Source organism: Strigops habroptila, chromosome 7 (genome assembly GCF_004027225.2).
Source record: "Strigops habroptila isolate Jane chromosome 7, bStrHab1.2.pri, whole genome shotgun sequence".
In the NCBI taxonomy this organism is placed as follows: Eukaryota; Metazoa; Chordata; class Aves; order Psittaciformes; family Psittacidae; genus Strigops; species Strigops habroptila.
Genome location: NC_044283.2, coordinates 23,747,591 through 23,771,033, shown reverse-complemented (window position 1 = coordinate 23,771,033; position 23,443 = coordinate 23,747,591). Strand labels below are relative to the sequence as shown.

Sequence of the window (23,443 nt, the reverse complement as noted above, 5' to 3'; positions counted from 1 at the left end):
AAGTAAGTCTTATTAAAATGAAGAGTAAACTCATTTCCTACACCATACTTTGAGGTGAAGCTAAATTAAAGAGATGCTAGTTCACGAATACAACTGAACAGGTGAAACAAGGTTCTCAGTTAAGTGTTTTCTCAGGGTCAGAAGAATCAACACCTTGGGGCAACAGGAATCCTTCACCTGAGAGAACAAAACCAAACAATAAACAGCAACAGCAATAAAAATTGCCTGCCAATGGTCAATGACTGTTAACAGCACTTCCAAGGACGTTTCGTCTCATCAGCCTTTTGAGCTAAAATAAGCAGTTCTAGCTCAAGGGGTTAAGAAGGAGTTTCATGATTAAGATTTTTAGGGAGCTACTTGTTTCAGGTTTTCAGGGAAATGATGGGTTAATATCCTTTCCTCAACATTCTCTATATGTAAACAATTTCAAAGAAAGGAGGCACAGAAAAGCATAATTTGATATTGCTCTAAGTAAACAAAACAAATACCTAAGCTGGTGGTGGGTTGGGGTTTTTTGATTGATTGTTTATTCTTGGGTTTTGGTGGAGTGTTTTTCTGTTTGTGGTTTTTGGTTGGTTGTGGGTTGTTTGGGTTTTTCTTGTTATCAGCTCTCCACAATCCTATTTCTTGCCCCATTTAGTTAACTTAGCCAATTTGCCCTTAATGTCAGGCACAAAAGAGTAGTAAAATATGTTTGTGTGTTACCACGAACAAAGCAGAACAGAACTGAATGATTCAGGAGGGACAGAGTGAGCTGGATCACAGGTTCTTGGCAACTTATTCCTCGCACAATTTAAGTAGTGCTGCTGTCTGCTGCATAACAACAAGTTTCTTTAGAGCCAGTTGTTCCAAAGCAAGTCATGTGTCCATGTGTCAGAAAGAATTTTATTTATTAAACAAAAAAGTTTTATAAGTAGTAGCTCTAAATTCCGTAGTGGAGCAGTTAAGAGTCCCCTGTCCCATAAAAATCTACAACCTTTGGTCTGTATTAAATTATTTATGCTATAGCTTCATATTTATGACATGGTAAAACAAACACTACCCCAAACTATGCTAGCTAGCTCACCTCTTTTGTGCAAAATGCCCACTTTGTTCTCCGCTTGAATTATGCCTTAGATATTTAAAGAAGTTGGGCGAAGAGGCCGAAGGATTAAGACGAGCTAGAGTAGGAGAACGCGCAAGTTGACCAGAAGAACTTTTAGATTCACCAACAGATGCGTTCAAACCATATAGTGGGATTCCAACCAGAGTGATGAAGTTGAGGTAGCACAAAGAACAAAACAAAGAAAGAGACGAAAAGGGGGGAAGGGGAAGACAGGAAAAAAAAAAAGGAAAAAAAAAGGGAAATCACTAATCTTTGAAAAAGACCTGGCATATACAAATGAGCCAGTTCCTATGTTTTTCACAGTTAATGCAGTAACTGTAAGAGGCTGAACACTTTAACCCAATCAGCAAAGACCCAAATACACACTTACAGGCTTCAGCAAGGCATTTCAGCATATGACCGTATTTAAACTCCCAAAAACTGTCACTGACACACCCCTTTCTTCTCCCTCATACGCACTTCCCCTTGGTTTCTATTCTATGATAAAGCCAGGCATATGATCAAGAGTTTTAATGGATGAGAAGTTAAATGCTACATGAAGAACTGAATTTACTTACACTTTGGAAGCAATTTAAGAATTGAAGTAAGCTGTTCAAAAACACTTATAAAATGTATAAGACTTGTTAAAAGTCTGTAATTCCAGTGATTTTTGAGAACGTTGAGTATACGTTTCTTCAACTTTTCCATTTCCCCTGGTTTTATACATTTGCTACAAAAGGGAAGCAGTGGTGATTTCTTTTTGCTTTGAGCTATGTGAGGGAGTAGGCACACTCACATGTTACTAAAAATTACATGATCAAACCCACATAAAAATAACCAAGGAAATTCAAAATGTACTTAATTTCTAGCTGCATTCCTACAGTACAATAAGAACTGATTGAACAAGCAGCTACAAACATCGGGGCAACTCTCAACAAACACCACAAGTCTTAAACTGCACTACAAAAACATTCTAGTATTTTAGAATTAAAAAGGTTCAAAGAAGGGACAAAAAGGCAACCCAGGTCATGTTTCATTTCAAATACTATAATTCTCATTTTTTCCACTGTCATCACCTATTGCAGGCATGTTCTTTTACTGCCCTGCCTCCTGCAGGATAAAAATGAGCTGGAACACTTACAGATTTCCTACTAACTTGTGTAAACGAGCAGTTTGGCAGCAAAACAGAAGCCTACAGATAGAGTGTTTCCATTGTAATTAGGAAAAGCCAGAGAGAGGGAAGGAAGAAAACTGCCATAAAGTTAAGAGGAGGCTTTAGAGATGTGGAGGCAGGCTTTTGAAAGAGGACAGCTTGAAGAATATTAGCACGAAGGCAAGCAGTAGCTTGTTTTTATGAGTAAAATCTGCATAGGCTTATTGAAAAGTTAGACAGGAGCCTCACCTCTATCAAGAACTAGACAATTTATGTCAGTTCTTGTGTTATTTTGAAGTCACACATGAATTCACCAACTAGTAAGATTTTCAGGATCACAAATGCTACTGGAATTTTCTCTATAGACAATAAGAAGTACCATTTCTTTATACTGCTTGCAGATCAAAACAAGCAACATTAAGGAATATTGCTTGAAAAAATATAACAAAACCCCATAGAGGCAATCCTTTGTTGTGCTTACACTTATACTGTGGAACTACAACATCTCATGTTTTCTCTCCCCTGTGGAGTACACAGGGCTAAAAGTGTTTTTAAACAGAATACCTACAAACCTCCAGTGAGTGACACTGCTGTGATACGTTTCTTATCCATTACGAGGACATACCTGGTATGCAATTATCATCCCAAAATATGTCCTCAACAAACAAAATCATAGCCTGCTTTTAGTAAGTCTTACTTTCTTTTGTGAGGAGTCTCTGTGCTCACTGAGTGATACCTCATAAGTTTCCTCTGGGGAACAGATGGCGATGTTTCAACAGGTACCAGAGATTCCTGGCTTTCTGTTGGCAAATGACTCAGTGTGTTTGCTCGCCTCCGAAAGCTTTGTTGAGGTAACGTAACAGACTGCTCAACTGGAGAATCATCTGCATCGCTGGAGAGATCACCCACTGATCCACTGGTCTTGACAGCGTTTTCTGTAGGAAGCGCAGGAAGTCTGTCTTTCTCCTTTTCACACAATGGTGCTTCCTAGCAGTGGAAGAAATAAGGTTATCAATCTTATCAAGGGCTATCAGTCTTTGAGGTTGCAGTCTCATAATCTCATGTCTCATTATTCACATCCCAGAGATCTGCTTTAATCTTGCACATTTTTATCATGATAGCCTAAAGAAAGAATCTTTGATGTTTTATATCTTTGTTATTAATTATTTAGGTCAACAAATCACAGTCTCCATTTTACAGAGGAAAAGTAATTTTGAGACTAATTGTATTTTATGGTATGTTGAATGCAACTCAGAAGAAATGGGGTCAGAACAGTATAGAAGAGTCAGTTTTGGGTAACAGTGACAGCAATGAAAAGGGTGATATTTCAGAGTACTATATAGATTGCACCCCATCTAAGAATATAATATTCCTATGACTAGATGCCTGTTTCATTCCAAATCCATGCGTTTTTCTTCATTCTCTACCTCATGTGTTCCTTGCAGAGCTGGCCATTCTTTCAAAAACACAAGCAGAAAGAACAGATTCTTGATTACCCAAAGTCAGGAGTCCATAGGTGACTAGGCACTAGAGAAAAATCAATAGCTGTATCCAAAACTGCAGAGTACTAGGATGCCTCCATGGAAGAAGACTTGCTTCTTCTATGCTGCTTGTTTATATTGTTTTATTCAGACTAAAAGCTTTCTAACCATTTGTCCTGGGTTCAGCTATAGCAGTCATTTTTCTCCTGCTTAGTAGCTGGTGCAGTGCTGTGTTTTTTAACTTTCAGCCTGGGAACAACGCTGATAACACCGATGTTTTTAGTTGTTGCTAAGTAATGTTTATTCCAAACAAGGACTTTCTCAGTCTCATGCTTTGCCAGGGAGGAGGGGAAGCCGGGAGGAAGCAGAGACAGGACACCTGACCCAAACTAGCCAAAGGGGTATTCCATACCACAGCACGTCATGCCCAGTATATAAACCGGGGGGAGTTACCCGGAAGGCCCAGATCACTGCTCGGGTCGGGCTGGGTATCGGTCGGCGGGTGGTGAGCAATTGTATCCTCTCCCCTTGTTATTTCACTAATCGTTATTATCATTGGTGGTAGCAGTACTGGTTCTGTGTTATACCTTAGTTGCGGGACTGCTCTTATCTCAACCCGTGGGAGTTACATTCTTCCCATTCTCCTCCCCATCCCTCCGGGAGCGGGGGGAGGAAGAAGGGGGGGGGGCGGGGAGTGAGCGAGCGGCTGTGTGGTTCTGAGTTACCGGCTGGGCTCAAACCACGACAGTTCTTTTTGGCGCCCAACGTGGGGCACGAAAGGTTGAGATAACGACAGATCTGACCAGAGTGTGTTTAATCATATTTGTGATAAGCATTCATTGTTACTACTCGTCACAATGGTGATTATTTGGCTCTCAGACGTGTTGCGCTTGATCTCAGAGTTTCAGCATGTTGTACCTTACTTACAGCCACTATTTGCTGTTTTAGCGTTTATCAGCTGGGGGGCCTGGGCTAAGGTTCTTGTTTCACTGTACTTCATGGTAATGACTTGTAATACAATAGACTCATTGATCATGAAACTGGTCTGGTTTGTGCTTCCAGCGTGGCCATCACCACTATACATTGGGAGGTATATAATGAAATATTTTAGCAATTGCATATCTTTTTTTTTCTCCTCGGGGGGTAAACTTACAAAGGAAGCATTCTCTTTCACCCCCCGTTCCCCCACCAGCCTATTTGCAACAGCAATTGAGAGTTCTGAAGGTTTTAGATGGCCTTTGAGTACCCTTGAAACCTGCCTGCTGATTGTGCTGGGGATCAGCATGTTGGCAAACATACGGAGTGCGTTTTACCCACGGCCATCCCGTCGTAGGAACATCCTATTTCGTTTAATGTCAAAAATTCAGCAGTATCAGGTTCGAATCTGGTCTAGGGTTAGACGATGATATAGGAGGACCACCAGGAGATTTTCCCTGAGGCTGGACAGTTATGAGTGGCAGGGTGTGTGGGATAGTATGGGCAAGTACCTAGGCCAGTGGGCCCCTCCAGTGCTTTGGAACTTCACCACTGAACAAGTGCAACATCCGGAAAAACTAGTAAAACACTTAAACGAGGTGTGCTGTCGTCCTGGTTATACCAGAGAGGGACAAATTTTGGCAACGTGCTGGGGCTTGGCCTATGCCTACAGAGCCCTGCTCAACACTATCCAGCACCTTCAAAGGGAAAAAAATGTCTCTGGATCTGATGGCAAAGCAACAGACAACTCAGCTATGCCAACTACAAGCACAGCAGCTACTCAGACCCTGACCACAACAGTCAACACAGCTACTCCAAGTACAGCAGCTACACCAACCCCAGTGACATGCACAGTAGCTATTCAAACCCCGACAGCAACAGACAATATGGCTACTCCAAGCACTGCAGCTACACCAACCCCAGTGACAAGCACAGTAGCTACTCAAACCCCGACAGCAACGGATAATGCAGCTGTTGGTGTTACTCAACTCCCAAGCACAACAGCTGCACCAACCCCAGCAATAGACATTGCAACCACTCCAATCCTAGTGGCAGACACTGCAGCCACTCCAACCACAGTGACAAACACTGCAGCTAAACCAAATGTCCAGTTTGTGACAATGTCTGTTGCCCCTGTAAGCAAAAGCAAACGAAAGGCACAAAGAGCAACCCGCGAAGCGAAGAAAGATGAAGACCCTGTGCCATTACTATATGCAACAGCACCTGAACAAGAGTTACTACTACGTGGGTCAGAGGAAGAGGAAGAAGAAGAAGAGGTCACTTCTCGACCCCGGACCTCAACCGAACTGCGGAATATGCGAAAAGATTTCACCCGTCTTCCAGGGGAGCACATTGTCACCTGGTTGCTCCGGTGCTGGGACAATGGGGCCGACGGTCATGAACTAGAAGGTAGGGAAGCCAAGCAGCTGGGATCACTTGCTAAGGAAGGAGGAATTGACAAAGCGATTGCAAGAGAGAAGCGAGCCCTCAGTCTTTGGAGGCGGCTCCTGGCAGCTGTGAAGGAAAGGTTTCCCTACAAAGACGATATTACGAATCGCTCAGCCAACTGGACCACGATAGAGAAAGGCATCCAGTCCCTGAGGGAATCAGCCATTATAGAGATGATCTATCGTAGGCCGGATTCCAGGAACACATCCGTAGACCCAGATGAAGTCGAATGTACACGACCCATGTGGCGGAAACTTACACGGAGTGCGCCATCATCAGATGCCCACACATTGGCATCAATGACCTGGAATGACGGAGTATCACCAACAGTGGATTTCCTGATTCGTCAACTCCGAGAGTTCGAAGACAATCTCACCCCTTCCATCATTTCAGCTGTGGAAAAACTGTCCCAGGAGTTCAAACAATTGAGAGACGATTTATCCGATCTATCCAGCTCTCCACGCGTACCAACCCATGTCTCAGCTATTAACAGAAGGCGCCCTACTGCTCGAGAAAGAAAAGATACGAGGTACACGCCACGGGCCACCCTATGGTTTTACCTGCGGGATCATGGAGAAGACATGAGAAAGTGGGATGGAAAACCTACTTCAGCTCTGGAGCAACGGGTGCGTGAACTGAAGAGGAGAACAATGGTCAAGGATGATCCTCCCAGGAAAGCTGCTGCTCCAGTCTCTGGCGAGCAGTTTCCCAGATGGAGCGAAAGAGCTGATTTTACTCCAGCTCCTGTGATAAGGAATACTAATCCCTTTCTACAAGACAGAAGTGGAGAATTTTGTGATCACTATTAGAGGGTCCCTGCCTCCAGCCAGGTGGAGGAGAGGGATAATCGGGTTTACTGGACTGTGTGGATCAGATGGCCTGGCACATCAGTCCCACAGAAGTATAAGGCTCTAGTAGATACCGGTGCACAGTGTACTCTGATGCCATCAACGTATCAAGGGGTGAAACCCATTTCTATTTCTGGAGTGACAGGAGGATCCCAAGCGTTAACTATGCTGGAAGCTGAAATCAGCCTGACTGGGAGGAAGTGGCAAAAGCACCCCATTGTAACTGGTCCAGGGGCTCCATGCATCCTTGGCATAGACTATCTCAGGAGAGGGTATTTCAAAGACCCAAAAGGGTATAGATGGGCTTTTGGTATCGCTGCCTTGGAGACAGAGGAAATTAAGCAGCTGTCCACCTTACCCGGTCTCTCGGAGGATCCTTCGGTTGTGGGGTTGCTGAAGGTCGAAGAACGACAAGTGCCAATTGCGACCACAACAGTGCACCGGCGGCAATATCGCACCAACCGAGACTCCTTGATTCCCATCCATAAGCTGATCCGCAGACTGGAGAGCCAAGGAGTGATCAGCAGGACCCGCTCACCCTTTAATAGCCCCATATGGCCAGTGCAAAAGTCTAATGGAGAGTGGAGATTAACAGTAGACTATCGTGGCCTGAACAAAGTCACACCACCATTGAGTGCTGCCGTACCGGACATGTTAGAACTTCAGTATGAACTGGAGTCAAAGGCAGCCAAGTGGTATGCCACAATTGACATTGCCAATGCATTTTTCTCAATCCCTTTGGCAGCAGAATGCAGGCCACAGTTTGCTTTCACTTGGAGGGGCGTCCAGTACACTTGGAACCGACTGCCCCAAGGGTGGAAACACAGCCCTACCATCTGCCATGGATTGATCCAGACTGCACTGGAACAGGGGCAAGCTCCAGAACACCTGCAATACATTGATGACATCATCGTGTGGGGTGATACAGCGGAAGAAGTTTTTGAGAAAGGGAGGAAAATAATCCAAATCCTGCTGAAGGCCGGTTTTGCCATAAAATGGAATAAGGTCAAGGGACCTGCACAGGAGATTCAATTTTTGGGAATAAAATGGCAAGATGGACGCCGCCAGATCCCCACAGACGTGATCAACAAGATAACAGCAATGTCTCCACCAACTAACAAGAAAGAAACACAAGCTTTCTTAGGTGTCGTGGGGTTCTGGAGAATGCACATCCCAAATTACCGTCTGATTGTAAGCCCTCTCTACCACGTGACCCGGAAGAAGAATGATTTCAAATGGGGCCCTGAGCAACAACAAGCCTTTGAACAAATTAAACGAGAAATAGTTCATGCAGTAGCCCTTGGACCAGTCCGGGCCGGGCCAGATGTGAAAAATGTGCTCTATACCGCAGCTGGGGAGAATGGTCCTACCTGGAGCCTCTGGCAGAAAGCTCCAGGGGAGACTCGAGGTCGACCCCTTGGCTTTTGGAGTCGGGGATATAAAGGATCCGAGGCCAGCTACACTCCCACTGAAAAAGAGATACTGGCAGCCTATGAAGGGGTTCGAGCTGCCTCAGAAGTGATTGGAACTGAAGCGCAGCTCCTCCTGGCACCCCGGTTGCCTGTGCTGGGCTGGATGTTCAAAGGCAGGGTCTCCTCTACACATCATGCAACTGATGCTACATGGAGTAAGTGGGCCGCACTAATTACACAACGAGCTCGAATAGGAAATCCCAGTCGTCCAGGAATTCTAGAAGTCATCATGGACTGGCCAGAGGGCAAAGATTTTGGGATGTCACCAGAAGAGGAGGTGACGCGTGCTGAAGAGGCCCCACCATATAATGAACTGTCAGAGAGTGAAAAGCAATATGCCTTGTTTACTGATGGGTCCTGCTGTATTGTGGGAAAGCATCGGAGATGGAAGGCAGCTGTGTGGAGTCCCCTGCGACAAGTTGCAGAAACTGCTGAGGGAGAGGGTGAATCGAGTCAATTTGCAGAGGTGAAAGCCATCCAGCTGGCCTTGGACATTGCTGAACGAGAAAAATGGCCAGTACTTTATCTCTATACTGACTCATGGATGGTGGCAAATGCCCTGTGGGGGTGGTTGCAGCAATGGAAGCAGAGCAACTGGCAACGCAGAAGTAAACCCATCTGGGCTGCTGCATTGTGGCAAGATATCGCTGCTCGGGTGCAGAACCTGGTGGTGAAGGTACGCCACGTAGATGCTCATGTACCCAAGAGTCGGGCCACTGAGGAACACCAGAATAACCAGCAAGTGGATAAAGCTGCTAAGATTAAAGTGGCTCAGATAGACTTGGATTGGCAACATAAGGGTGAATTATTTTTAGCCCGGTGGGCCCATGACACCTCAGGCCATCAAGGCAGAGATGCAACATATAGATGGGCTCGTGATCGAGGGGTGGACTTAACGATGGACACTATTGCCCAGGTTATTCACGAATGTGAAACATGTGCTGCAATTAAGCAAGCCAAGCGGTTAAAGCCTCTCTGGTATGGAGGACGATGGCTGAAGTACAAATATGGGGAGGCCTGGCAGATTGACTATATCACACTCCCACCAACCCGCCAGGGCAAGCGCTATGTGCTTACCATGGTGGAAGCAACCACCGGCTGGCTGGAAACATATGCTGTGTCCCATGCCACTGCCCGGAACACTATCCTGGGCCTTGAGAAACAAGTCTTGTGGCGACACGGCACCCCAGAGAGAATTGAGTCAGACAATGGGACTCATTTCCGGAACAACCTCATAGACACTTGGGCCAAAGAGCATGGCATTGAGTGGGTATACCACATCCCCTACCATGCACCAGCCTCTGGGAAAATCGAACGGTACAATGGGCCGTTAAAAACTACACTGAGAGCAATGGGTGGTGGGACTTTCAAACACTGGGATACACATTTACCAAAAGCCACCTGGTTGGTCAACAGTAGGGGATCTGCCAACAGGGCTGGCCCAGCCCAATCAGAACTTTTACGTACTGTAGAGGGGGATAAAGTTCCTGTGGTGCACATAAAGAATTTGTTGGGGAAGACAGTCTGGGTTATTCCTGCTTCAGGTAAAGGCAAACCCACTCGTGGGGTTGCTTTTGCACAGGGACCTGGATATACTTGGTGGGTAATGCGGGAAGATGGGGAAGTCCGATGTGTACCTCAAGGGGATTTGATTTTGGGGGAAAACAGCCAATGAACTCAATTGTACGCTGTTGCCTGCTCTATAACACTTTTATAACCCACCAGCTAGATATCTTCAGGTCACCAGCCATTGACCTTGACTTCCCTCCGATCATCACCTCAACAAAGAATGAATTTTGAGGAAACCAGACGAGCTCAGCAGTGACCAGATGAGTTTGGCGGTATCATCAGCAGGCAACAACCCAACACTATGTACCGTCCCTCCTGCCCTGAAAGACTATTACAAGAGATGGAGCCTGACATCATGGACTGGATGAGTTCAGCAATTTTACAGGGATTGGTCCATGGACTAGGGAACGATATCTTTCTCTGTGTGTGGGTGTGGGTGTATATATATGTGTATATATGGGACAGGGGTGATGGTGTGCTGAGAGATGTGGGATCTGAGCATGACGTGAATGGTATGGAATAAGGGGTGGATACTGTCCTGGGTTCAGCTATAGCAGTCATTTTTCTCCTTCTTAGTAGTTGGTGCAGTGCTGTGTTTTTTAACTTTCAGCCTGGGAACAACGCTGATAACACCGATGTTTTTAGTTGTTGCTAAGTAATGTTTATTCCAACCAAGGACTTTCTCAGTCTCATGCTTTGCCAGGGAGGAGGGGAAGCCGGGAGGAAGCAGAGACAGGACACCTGACCCAAACTAGCCAAAGGGGTATTCCATACCACAGCACGTCATGCCCAGTATATAAACCGGGGGGAGTTACCCGGAAGGCCCAGATCACTGCTCGGGTCGGGCTGGGTATCGGTCGGCGGGTGGTGAGCAATTGTATCCTCTCCCCTTGTTATTTCACTAATCGTTATTATCATTGGTGGTAGCAGTAGTGGTTTTGTGTTATACCTTAGTTGCGGGACTGCTCTTATCTCAACCCGTGGGAGTTACATTCTTCCCATTCTCCTCCCCATCCCTCCGGGAGCGGGGGGAGGAAGAAGGGGGGGGGGGGGGGAGTGAGCGAGCGGCTGTGTGGTTCTGAGTTACCGGCTGGGCTCAAACCACGACACCATTCAAAGGGGGAAATTACTCGACCTCTTGTTTTGAGTTTCATGTTTCTCATTAATGCAATGCTGCATTCACACTACGTACTTTCAGGGCTGAAACCAACCAGATTAGGATCAGCAGGATGATAATTATTGCATTTGTTTTACTGCACATTGTTGCAAGATTCAGATGATGTTATATAATATTTTATTTCACATATATAGACTCACACAATAAGATACATAAAAATATATGTTTATATACAGTACAAGGCTTTTCTAATTCAAATGGAGACCCAATTGCACCGCTCTCTTTTTACAGCATGCGGAACAGAATGAAAAGCCTGAAAGCAACTTGAAACTTCTGGAGAACAGAAACACATATTTATTAAGAGTCCCATCTTGCCAAACAGTACGGAAATCTCCAGTGAAACTCTAAAGATATCATCTTACATGTCACCATTGTATTGACATGTGACTGCTATTTCTTAGCCTGTTAGTCTGTTACCAAAGTAAACTAGCAAATTATTTTGCTCAAGTTGTCCCTCAGAGGACTCACACACATCCTAACAAGTTCTATACATGAAAAATGATTTGGATAACCAACTTACAAATTCTAAAAACCTTAAACATTGCTTCAAGCTGGGTGTCAGAAAGGAAAGGAGAATGTGGGGGCAAAGAAAGGCAGTCATTGATCCAAGAGGCTGCCTGCAATGAATGCAGCCCTGTCACCCCTCAGGGGGACTTGGCACAGGAATACAGACCCTATGGATCAGCAAGTGGCAGCAGGACTTTTAGGTAGGAAGAAAAGGATATAACTACCCTCCTTACTCTGTGATACTGTTTTTATCATATTGTTCGACTGTTCTGAGGTTTATTTCTTTTCACACACAATCAGTTAGCTTGTTTAGTCCCAAAAAATAATCAAAACAAAATGCAAGATATTAGAACAGAACAGTTATATGACCAGTTGGTAACCACATTCCACATCTGACTAGTTTCAAGAAATATTATCTGAAGTTTCAGGAAATATTATCTGAAATTTCCAAGTACATACATTCACCCCAGGCTTTACTTACTTTACTTGTGCTGCTTAAGGAACTGGACATGGAGCTGTCCAAATCCACAGCACCAGCACTGTCCGGAGGACCTTTGGCTTTACTGCCCTGCAGAGATAAAGCACACCAGCAGTTAGGATTATGATGTACAGGACATACCAAAGAAAGATTTGTGTAGCATAGTCAGGATCTTTAATTTTCAAAGACAAAATCAAATTAAATTAAAACCATACAAATTGAATACACAGCAAAACGTAATTTCTGGTATTATCATTTCAATGCCTACAAATCAGAAAGCATAAATATTTTTGCATAATCTGTTCAACAATATTTTGCTGTAATGTTTTTATGTAACCAAGAGAAATATCAAGAAACATACTGATGGGTTCTTATATGCTAACACAACTATGGAATTTCTATCTTCCTCATCTTAAATTATATGATTTTTTTTTGTTCTGAAGTTAAGGTTTATGCTCTCTTTGAGCTGTTATTCTAGGTAAAATACAAAATGTTATTGTTCTTCACAATAGTGACTATTCTCTCCCTGAAGATCAGGCAAAATGCCTCAGATCTAATCAAAATAAAGAATTTCTATCGAAACAGCCATGACAACGAAAATGCAACCAATATATGCAAGCACATCTGTGCTTATGTGAAGACAGCTTATGCCAGTCAGGACAAACTGGCAAAAATTAGAACAGTAGCTACTATAGTTTGTGTAACACCACCAACATTATGTTTCATATCCTGAACACACTCACAGCAGGATTTTACGGAGGTGAACTCTAGAAATGCTGGCTGGGAAGTAATGAGGGGAGATATTCAATTAAAAATCTTCTCTATGTGCATAATAATAACACAGAGAACATGCTTTTGCTATCATTTGTTTCATGAAGCAGGTTAGATACAATGTCTGAAATAAGCTTTGAAAGCCTTGTTTTGTCACTACTAGTTGCATGTCTATGAGCCAATAAACTGTACTAGGTCTTTGTTCAATTTAACTGCTGATGAGAAATGAGACTGTCAAATTTTTGTTCCTTTAATACTTGTTGTTTGGCATTCAACCTGGAAGGATAACAGATATGACTTTTCTATCATTCAAATAAATAAAACAATGAAATTATGTTCAGAGGCAATAAACATGATAATACTTACACGTGACAAAATGCTTTCAAATGATTCTGTCAGAGACCTTTTTGCTTTGTTCTTTAACATATCTAATCTGAATCTCGAAGCACTGCTGGACACTTCATTTACAGCATTCTCAGTAGGGGGTTGTGAAGTCTGCAAGTGTTTAAAAATATAAATGTGAAATACTCAACAGCATGGAGCAGGACCTCAGTGAACAGTCTGAAGACCTCCATAACTTGGACCAATACTTTCTGCTGGTGTCCTTGGCATTTCATGCCATTTGATCTTATACTGAAGTTTAACAAACTATCCTAACATAAGACCAGGAAATCTCCTAAAGGAAACATCTTGAGTGTTGCAGATTCAGAAGAAGTGCCCCTTCAATAGGGATTTATGGCTGTATTGGCAAATTTTAACAACAAAGTACAATTGTACAAATTCCAAATGTGTAAGTGTAATAGATTAGGGCTTGCTGAATGGATTTACTTTTCTTCAGCCAAGAAATTAACCAAAGTGGTGAAGCTCATCATTAACAAGAACTCTCAAGCATCTCCATTATATTAAAATGGGGCTTTTTAAGGGCCAGAAAGATGTATAACAATCTCACTCTTCTATATATTTCACCAGTAGAAATACTTCCATCTTACAGCTAACGGTCTATTGAGAGTTTTGCTTTTTAAATAAATATTTTAGTCCATTTTTAGTGCTTGTGAAGACCAGTGTAGCAAATAAAAAAATAACACTATGATGCAAATATTACCATCCTGCAGTTGATACCAGAGCATAATTTTCAGTGTTATTTCTGGGGTTCGTCTTGAGGCTGCTCTACCTTTTTGGCTCTAACTTCAGAGATCTGAATGCTTGTTTTCTTTTTACCTTCACTCATTTTATTTTCAAAGGACAAATTGGATGCTGCCTGCTATTACATTCTTATGAAAAAGACACTTAATTTGAAGGTCATTTTTATTAAATAAGATCCATGTACTAGTATCACTTCATGGGGTTTTTTTTGGGTTTTGGGGGGGTTTTTTTGTTTGTTTTTTGTTGGTTTTTTTTTTGTTTTGTTTTGTTTTGTTTTTTACATTTTTTCCCCTCCCCTGGTTTAAATATTAGGAAAAAAAAAAAATATGAAAAGCAGGAAATTAATACCTTTGCAGAAAAGAAGGGAACAGGGACATCAGGGTGTCATGGGTTAATGATTGCTGAGACAAATAACACTGCCAGTGTACATGTTCAAAGGTATCTGCTATTACACAGCTCTGGAGATAAACGATCAGAGTAAATATAAAATGTTGTGCTAAGACAAATGATGGGCTAATGGCAAGTCAACTCTGTTCTTAGAGCATTGGCATCTTTGCAAATGTGAGATTAACCAATTTTGGTTCCAGGAACTGAGCAAACAGACTGCAGCAGGCCTTAGGGATTTTCAAATCACACTGAAGACATATTAAGATATTATCTTGCTTCGTATATCCCTATTTCCAAGCCATTCATGACTGACAACTATTTGATAATCAGCTGGCATTATAGCAAATAAAAATATTTTAGGTATGATGATAGAGAACCTCAGGCAATGCTTCTTCCTGTCATACCACAACTACAATGCTTTTTTCTTATAAACATATTTCTGGTGAGATGCCCAAGACAAGAAATCAGAGAATAAAATATGCAAAGTTTTCTTCCTGCTTTCTTGGGGAGGTCAATAATTAGCCAGTAAGCCATAAAGAAGAGATTAGCAAAGTGAGCAAACAGTAAATGAAGACTTGCTGCTATATCCCAAATTTCTTCTGGGTCTCATTACACTTCATATATTCACTTGCTAGTTTATATCACAAATGGCCAACAGTAGTCGTCATGGTGGCATTACCAGCCAGCAGTGGTGGGACAGCCAAGATTTTTAAAAGGGTCAAATAACTGGAACTGAAAGTTTCCAGAGAATGGGTGCTGATCCTCTTTTAAATACAGACCTCCCTGAGGTGTCGCAAGTTAGTTAATCACAAAGCAAGGCATCCAAAATCACTAATCCTTTCTGAAAAATCTTAACTGTGCTGTATAAATAGCCAGTTAAACAGCACTGATACAACCTGATACAGAACGAAAGGTAACTCAGCTCCGCAGAAATGGATGAGTCACAGATGTGGTTTCTGCAGCAATCCTACTCAGCTACTCCTCCTTGAGGCCACTTCAAAGGGCGGTTTGTACACAAGAAGTAACTTCCAGCTATTAAGTAAACGTAATAGTCTTTATCAAGAATCAAATCCATTCTGTTGTCAGGACACTGACTCACACAGCGGGACGGCAAATGCCACAGACTATCTGAGAGCAATTACAAATTTGTTCTCTCACAAACAATGAATTTTCATTGCAGTGAGAAGAAAGCAACAACCAAATCAGTGATCTACCTTGTTTGCATCTCTGTCTCCTAGGCCTGAAATCAGACTGTACTGGGTACCTCAAAATCAGACATGCCTGTTGTGGTGCAGAACAATAGCCTATGAATCATAAGCAAAACCAGTGTTCACCACTCCCTACAGTCCGAAGTTCCAAAATGCCAGTGATGGAAATTTGCCTTTGGAAAGATATAAAAATGGAATGGATTTTTTTTTTTCCTGGATCCTCCTTACATGAACTAAAACTGAATGATTACTTACCTGTTTTGCTTCTCCAACATGGACATGGTCCTTCTGTTTTTCTTCATACATGTTTCTCAAAACAGAGATAACCAACTCATTCTCTTTTTGATCATTGCTTGGTCTTAATTTCTTTAATTGAAAACACCACAAGCACAGTAATTATACATTTGTATAACAGCAAATATTTACTCTTTTGATTTTGTCACTGTCAGTACACCATTAATGTAAGAACCAGTTTAACTTAGTTAACGCTACTACTCCAGTCCACCAGAGGACACCAGTGTCCCAGGCAAAGCAGCAACACAGGTAGGGAAACACTTGACCTCACTTCGTACACAACAGAATTTACGTGAAAAGACAACTCTGGAGGTATTAAATTGCCACAAGCATATTAAGACATAAAAAAATATCTTTGCCAAACTGCTTTTGATGTAAAGAAAACCAAAACACTGTGGTTCTGTTGCACAACCCTTCTCCTAAAAAATCTCACTGGACATTTCAGTTTTAGGAAATGACATAGGTATTTCAAAAATTAGTGCACAAGGTGGACATATTTTTCTGTGCTGCATTCTATTTAGATCTGAATTATTGTAAAAGAAAATGTTTTTAGAACAAATTATTATAGAATTTCATCCCAGAAATCTAACTTTTGAAAAGCATATGCTGTTTAAAGCCTACGGATGTAATGCAGTGGATACAGTATGAATTAGGCAATGCCAAGGTAGCACATCAGGTTAATAAAAATATCCTTAGAAAGACAGTTATCTAAAAATGCAAATCATGGTTACAACATATGGAGCTGTGAGAATGCTACAACTAAAATTTCAGGCAGTCCAACTCAAAAAATCAGCTGACAAAGACAGGCAGGAGAGACATACCCTTGGTTTGACCAAATTAACCATTTGCAGACTCTCATCAGAAGCAATTAACAGTTTCCTGTGACTACTAGAAGGCAACAGTGTCAGCCAGCCGCTGCATACTAAGAAATTACTTAGCTCATGGAATCAGTCCCACAAAGTAACTTCCAAATTTGGTACTGGATGATAAACTGCCACAAGGAAACACACAAAGAGACTGAAATGACTCAAGAGAGGAAGGAAACATTATTTTTAAAAAGCCTGAAATTTCCTAATCTTCAATAGTGTGCCAATCCCAAAGACATTTCCTACAACATTCATCATCTGTCTTACATCCAGCTATGCTTTCCCCTGTGCTAAAATGGATTTAATTCAGAAGACAGAAAGTTAAACTTTTTTAGTTAGTTTGACAAGTATTAAGATCAAGGATAAATTTTAGGCAGGAAATTTTCTGATCTGGGAATGTTACAGTAATTTGGTTTGGTCAAATTAACAGTTGAATGTTCTCACAGTATAAGTTATTTTTCCTTCACCCACAAAAAATGTGAGCATTTTTACTCAGTGAGAAGTCAACATTTTCATTGAAAACAAGCAGTATTAGGGGAAGAAAAATTAGTAAAATGAGCCATTTTCATAAAAAGACAAGTTTTTAAAACCTGTAAAAAATAATGATATTGAAATTAAAGCACAAGGTAATTAACAGTCTATTAAATGAAGATAATTCACAAAAGAAAAAAAAACATTGGTGCTTCATGCTGATGTTAGCAAAAAATATCAATTGCTCTAAAATCTTGTAGGAAACACAGACCTTACCTTAACCTCTTCAAAAACAGAGGCCTGCTCCTGGTTATTTAGTGTTGTTAGATGCTTTTGTAGTTCTAGTTTAGTCTTAGAAGGGTGTAACCCTGCCAATAAGAACAAAAAAGAACAAATCACAGGGTCAAAACTGTCAGAATTAATCAATCAACATAAATATGCACACAATTTAAGCCAAAGCTTGTCAGCTATTTGAGCTGACCCATTGTAGTGATTTCATAATGGGGCATTAGAAAGAACTCTAGGTTAATTTAAAGCTGTTAGTGAACTTATGTCTTTAAAATGAGGGACATGAACTCTGTAACGAGGAGATTTACTGAGCACAGACCAGGACTATACTCATAGCTGAAGATTCCATTATCAGACAAGATAAAATAAACCCACAATCGACTGCATTTTAGCATACTGCTTTGCTGGTGGTTTATGCAGTACTACTTAGATTTTGCTAATGGTATAAATATGATTTACATTGATTTTCTCCAAGTTGTATACCTTAGCCTCTTCTGAAAAGGAGTATATTTATTGCATGTTAGTAAAATTCTTGCTTTGCCTCTCACTGACAACATTTACTGACAGTCCAAAGCAGACTACTCTCTCATTCAGATTATTTTTCCTGCTCTCATCCTGGATTAATTTCCCTTCCTCTATTTTCTGTGGAAGAAGGGCAGACCATCAACAGTATTTTGTACTTCAGTTTCTGATCATGGCATTTCTCCTTCAGAGGCAGATGATCTGTTTAACCAGATGGCATGATTAAAGGCATTAAGAATCCTTCGCCTTTAAGAAATTACTCAAAAATCATAGCTAGCTGAAGACCAAAATAGAATGAAAAGTACTTTTGGAAGTTCTCCAGTTTCATCAAATTAATACTAGATAGGTTTTAGTCCAACAAGCTACTGTCATGTGATTTGACAAACTGCTGTTGCCCTTTATTCACCCAAGAGATTGCTTAAACAAACAAAACCCAACTGTGAAATTTGCTGAAATGCAAAGAGGTTTTGTTCATTTTTTTTCCCCTTGAACTTGTTTTCTGAACAACACCTACAACTCTTCACTGCTGCATTTTCATGAAGGGGCATAAATCAACACCACAAACGTGTATTAAAAGCATACTGTTCAGTTCATGTTTATGGTAGTGTAATGCCAGTATTTAAGTGGATTCCATAGGACAGGGGATCATAGCTATTGTAGCATGTATTCTTAAGAAGCTCCTTACCTGCAGTTTCCAGCATTTATGCAGCTAATAGAGCCATGCTAGCTGCAATTCAGTAATATTTAGACTCTTGATTAGTTTTCAAAAATTCAGCTAAAATGTAAGAAAGGAGCTTAACTTTTCTTTAGAAAATTCTTATTACCTTACAGATAACTTGACATTGCAGTCCTCTAAATAAAAAGACTGGCTTTCAACCCCTCATCCCAAGTCTCAAGCTCTTTTTAAGCATTCATTCCCATAGAGTTTCACATGTAAGACTGTCCCCCAGTAAAACTGTTAGAAAAAATACTCAACCAGGAAATTCTTTAAACCTCACCTTCTATCTTTTCACAGAGTTTATGCAAGCTTTGCATAGGACATCCTTCACAGAGCTGGGGCTGTGCCTTGGAAGTTTGTTGCACAGCAGCTACGGTGAAAGCCTGTTTCAATGTCATCATGATTTCATCAACCTGAAAAGAGTGCGAAAGAACAGAATTTCACTCCTCCACTGAGATTCTGTTTTCCTTAACACAAACACAACAGTCTTTTAGAATGATACTGCCACTTGTTTGGGAATGTGGTTATGATTAAAACCCAAAGCTGTTCCCCTGCCATTTCTGCAGAAAAACACAAAAGCAAGGCAAAACTCATTGTGAAGCCCCAACTCTTCCAGGCCACCCAATTTTATTACTGTTGTCTAATAAAAGATAGTACCTCTAGCTTGCCTGTGATTAAAAAAGCTTACTGCAGTTGTGACGCATTGGCCTGACCTAGAGCACAGTGTAGTCCTGATTTTCTATTTTCTGAATGGGTGCACTATGAAGAAACCCTCTTCTCAAAAAGAGGCATACAGTCTTAACTTACTTTGTGCAATGAAAGAAGTTTTATTGGATTTTAAAGGGGATTTAAACTTCTGCCTCCAAAACAAAAATTCCTTTGCAGACCGCTATGTTAGTTACATTTTTGAAATAATTATATTTCTGAGTGGAGCAGGATTTGAAGACATTCAGCAAAATACAGAGCATACAGCAACAGAAAACGTTTAGGACCTAATATTCTATTAGGTACTTACCAGTGCTTCATCTGTACACTGAAACACGTAGCAAACAAAGTGGAAGCCTCCATTTTCTGAAGACTCTCTGCAGATGAACCCAAAGTGATCCACATGTCTAATTCCCTAGTACAAAAACAACAGTAATGAAGCAGTCATATGTACTTTCAATGTTTTGTGCCTGTATTTCTTCAAGTAAGAGAAACATGAAAGGCCCAATAACATTACATATAGGTCCCAAATCACTGTTATGGCTACATTAAAGTCATCTGGCCATTAAAAATCTTTTGTTAGAGAACCTACTACTTCATGAATCTTTTAAATTTCACTTAAGTCTAAGGTTGTTTGTTGGTTTTGGTGGTGTTTTCATGTTGGGGTGTTTTTTTCCTGTTTTCTTCTTTTTTTTTTTTTTTTTTTTAATGACTGAATTAGAATAGATCCATTGGAAAACACAGGGATGAATAAATGCTATTCAAGAGGTATTTTATTCAATATTGGAAATACCAGGGGCAGGGAAGCTCACCCTGTTTCTTTTCTCTTTTGCTTAAGCAGTCAACAATTGCTTTACATTTCTAAGAGCAAATGAAAGCAATAGTGAAAAATGGATAAACTTTTTTTTTCCTCCCCTAAAGAAAAGCTTGGCTAGTTAAAAATTAAAATGGTTTAATACATTACTTCAGATCACCTATGAAAGCACTTCTTTCCCCTAAAAGGCATGCAAATTCAGACACATCCTGCAACAGCAGATAAACGTTATATCCTGGTAAAATGCTAAGAAGGTTTTCTAAGTGCTGGGAATTTTTATCTTTTATGAAAAGACTTTCAGATGAGTTAGGTGATCTCAGTGCACATCTCCTCAGTGCACCATTCTTGGTTAAACTAAAAAAAAAATAAACAAACCACACTTATGATGATCAATTACATGCACAGTGGTAGAGCCTGTTTATAGAAATTCAGTTGTACTCAGCACCATTTTAGTACCTGCTAGACGTTATATTAAAATCAGGTAAAGAGAAGCAATACACTGATGTACCAATAATCATAATGACGAATCACAGTAAATGAGATATTTCAGTGAAATTTAAACCATCTAAAGATGCCAAGCAGGACTTTGCACAACTGTGCATCAGGCCCACTGAAATCTTAAACCAGAGCTGCCCAGGGTCTTCATTCTAGCTCATATTATTCATCTACTGCACACAGAAACGAGTCCTTATCTCAGAAATTAAAATGCAAAGCACGAGAAAATAACCGTGGTTTTACAAAATTACCTATTAACTAGCAACTTGTCAATAGCAATTACTGAAACTGCTGGGGTGGAATCCATTTGAAATGCTAGAAGACAGGACTACATGAGCATTTACAAGTGGAGAATATAAAAATTTAAAGAAGAGAAAGAACTCTGCAATCTTACCTGAGAACAAAAGGATATTTCTTTAAAGCTTTTTTCAATTGCTACTTTTTTTGTGTCAGGACTGATAAGGTAAACTTCAGACTGGCCAATCTAAAAAGAGCAAAGTAAAAAGCAAGATGATAACAAGTAACATTACACTTCCTTTTGTCTTGCTATAAAATGTTTCCTAGACATAAGTCTCAATTTTTTTCTACCTGTATATTTAGACCACTTAGTGTATTATTATAGTGTACTATTACCAGAGAAAGAGAGAATACAGAAACAACATTCATATGGCATTCAGAGCTCTGCACACTATTGAACTAAGATTTAGTTTCACATTTGAGTCGAGTCTGAGAACAGTGTTTAATTGAATGAGAGTAATATTATACCATAAATAACTTAGTTTGCACTGAGAAAATATACTCACACTCCCTTTTCTTATTTTCTGCAGTCTTGGCACATACCACATTCCCAAAAAGCTAATTAATGAAATTGGTTCTAAAATCTAAGTCCAAGTGTGTGCCTCTACCTATATTCCACATAATTATTTTTTAGGCTTTTATTCATTTATTTAAGATATACATACCATTTAATTTAAAGGCTTTAACTTGAACTATACAAATGAGCTTACTGGAGTACATTTTCTAACTTAATCTGTGGGACGTTTGCACAGCAGTGACCCAAAAGCTCATGCTAACTTTTGATGGCCAAAGGGCATTTTTAGGGTGAAACTATTGTTTCCAATTTTTCAGCTTCTGGCAACATCTTTGTAACATTTTAACAGATACAATTTAAATTCCTCACAGTTTCTAGCACATCAAAAATTCTGCTAAGGACAAGTCTCATATCAGATTTTAGGGAAGATGGGTGGAATCAGGATCCATTCAGGAGCATGACTTACAACAAACCTGCTGAAGCTTCAACCCACTACCAAATCCCAAAAGATGCATATAAAAACATCAGAAGCATCAATATGTCCACAATTTCTTAAGGAAGGTGGGAATCCTGTGTATGAATGAAGTGAGATGTGCCACCTCTGTATGTCTAAAAATGGTCACCTTCCACCTCTTCTTTCACTTCAACCAGTCAGGATGATTCTCCCCAACTCCCTACTGGTTTTCCTGTATTGTCCCTGGGCTGACCTTGCGTGTGCTCATGGGGTTATTCCTTCCAACATCTACCCAGCAGCCCCCTCCTGCTTGCTGCTGCCTTTCCCCCCCAGCAGCAGGAGGCTCCTTAGCTCAGCCCCACATACTCCTTTCACACTTGATCCCAGAGCAGCAGGGATCATTTGAAGCCAACTGAAAAAGGGGAAAAGAAAGCAAAACCCAACAACACAACCCTTCCCCCAACACCCGCTCCCCCCCCCCAAAAAAAAAAGTGCAACCAGGAGAAAAGCCTAAAATTAATTAAAAAAATCCTAAGAAATTGGCTAGAAAAGCAGCTCTTCAGGAATAGACACCAAACCTGGACTGTCTGGACAAGGTGAGGAAAGTCAGCAGATAACTCATCTCAACATTTTTCACACCCATACACTAACTAACCTTTGCTGCAGTCCTAGGGAAGATCCAAGTAAGAACTTTAACTGAGAAAATACAAATTTTTTCCTCATGTTATGGAGTTACTTTTAAGAGCTTCATATGTAGCCATACACAAATTGATGAGCAAAGGTGAAGACCAGCACACACTGCATGCATACCGTTACTCAGAACCTCCTCACCATGTGGGATGGCTAACCAACAAACTCAGCTCTGCCACGAGCTTGTAGATACCAGAGGCACAAACCACAGTTACTTCACTTCCTTACATTCAGCTGAATTTAGACCAGCTGAATAGCAAAAGAATACAACCGTGCATTCTAAACAATATTTTCCCAGGCAAAAAGCAACCCAAGATGGAAAGCCAGATCAGCAGAACCTCAAAACTGGGAAATGAGCCTGTCAGCAGGTGACTGATGTTATATTCAGGCTGAAGCTGCATGTGTCTTTGAGAACTGCTGCATCTATTTAATATAAATTAAAGATGCACTCACTGGAGTAAGAAGATCTGGACTTTGAGCAGTCCACCTATAATGTCCCTATCTCTAGAGTATGTGCCACAAATTAATAATCGAGTCAAGATTTGTTTAAAAATTAGGCATTATTATAAAGGGTGTCTATATTTTCTGTATGAAATACATGCTCAGAGGAAAA

At 40.9% G+C, this 23,443-nt stretch overlaps 1 protein-coding gene across 7 annotated transcripts in view; it reads right to left on the bottom strand.

The window, feature by feature from the left end:
- TBC1D1 (TBC1 domain family member 1) overlaps nucleotides 1-23,443 on the bottom strand; it is a 114,110-nt gene that overhangs the window by 38,007 nt on the left and 52,660 nt on the right. For 3 of the 7 annotated variants that reach the window (XM_030492198.1, XM_030492200.1, XM_030492204.1), the window contains 9 exons: nucleotides 21,270-21,359; nucleotides 19,877-19,981; nucleotides 19,142-19,274; nucleotides 17,610-17,701; nucleotides 15,958-16,068; nucleotides 13,331-13,459; nucleotides 12,197-12,283; nucleotides 2,935-3,224; nucleotides 1,067-1,195 (listed from right to left, as the gene is read on the bottom strand). In XM_030492198.1, coding sequence (XP_030348058.1) covers nucleotides 1,067-1,195; nucleotides 2,935-3,224; nucleotides 12,197-12,283; nucleotides 13,331-13,459; nucleotides 15,958-16,068; nucleotides 17,610-17,701; nucleotides 19,142-19,274; nucleotides 19,877-19,981; nucleotides 21,270-21,359 — 1,166 coding nt within the window. The remainder of the gene's footprint in view (nucleotides 1-1,066; nucleotides 1,196-2,934; nucleotides 3,225-12,196; nucleotides 12,284-13,330; nucleotides 13,460-15,957; nucleotides 16,069-17,609; nucleotides 17,702-19,141; nucleotides 19,275-19,876; nucleotides 19,982-21,269; nucleotides 21,360-23,443) is intronic. The other 4 variants (XM_030492199.1, XM_030492201.1, XM_030492202.1 and 1 more) reach the window with 3 other exon arrangements.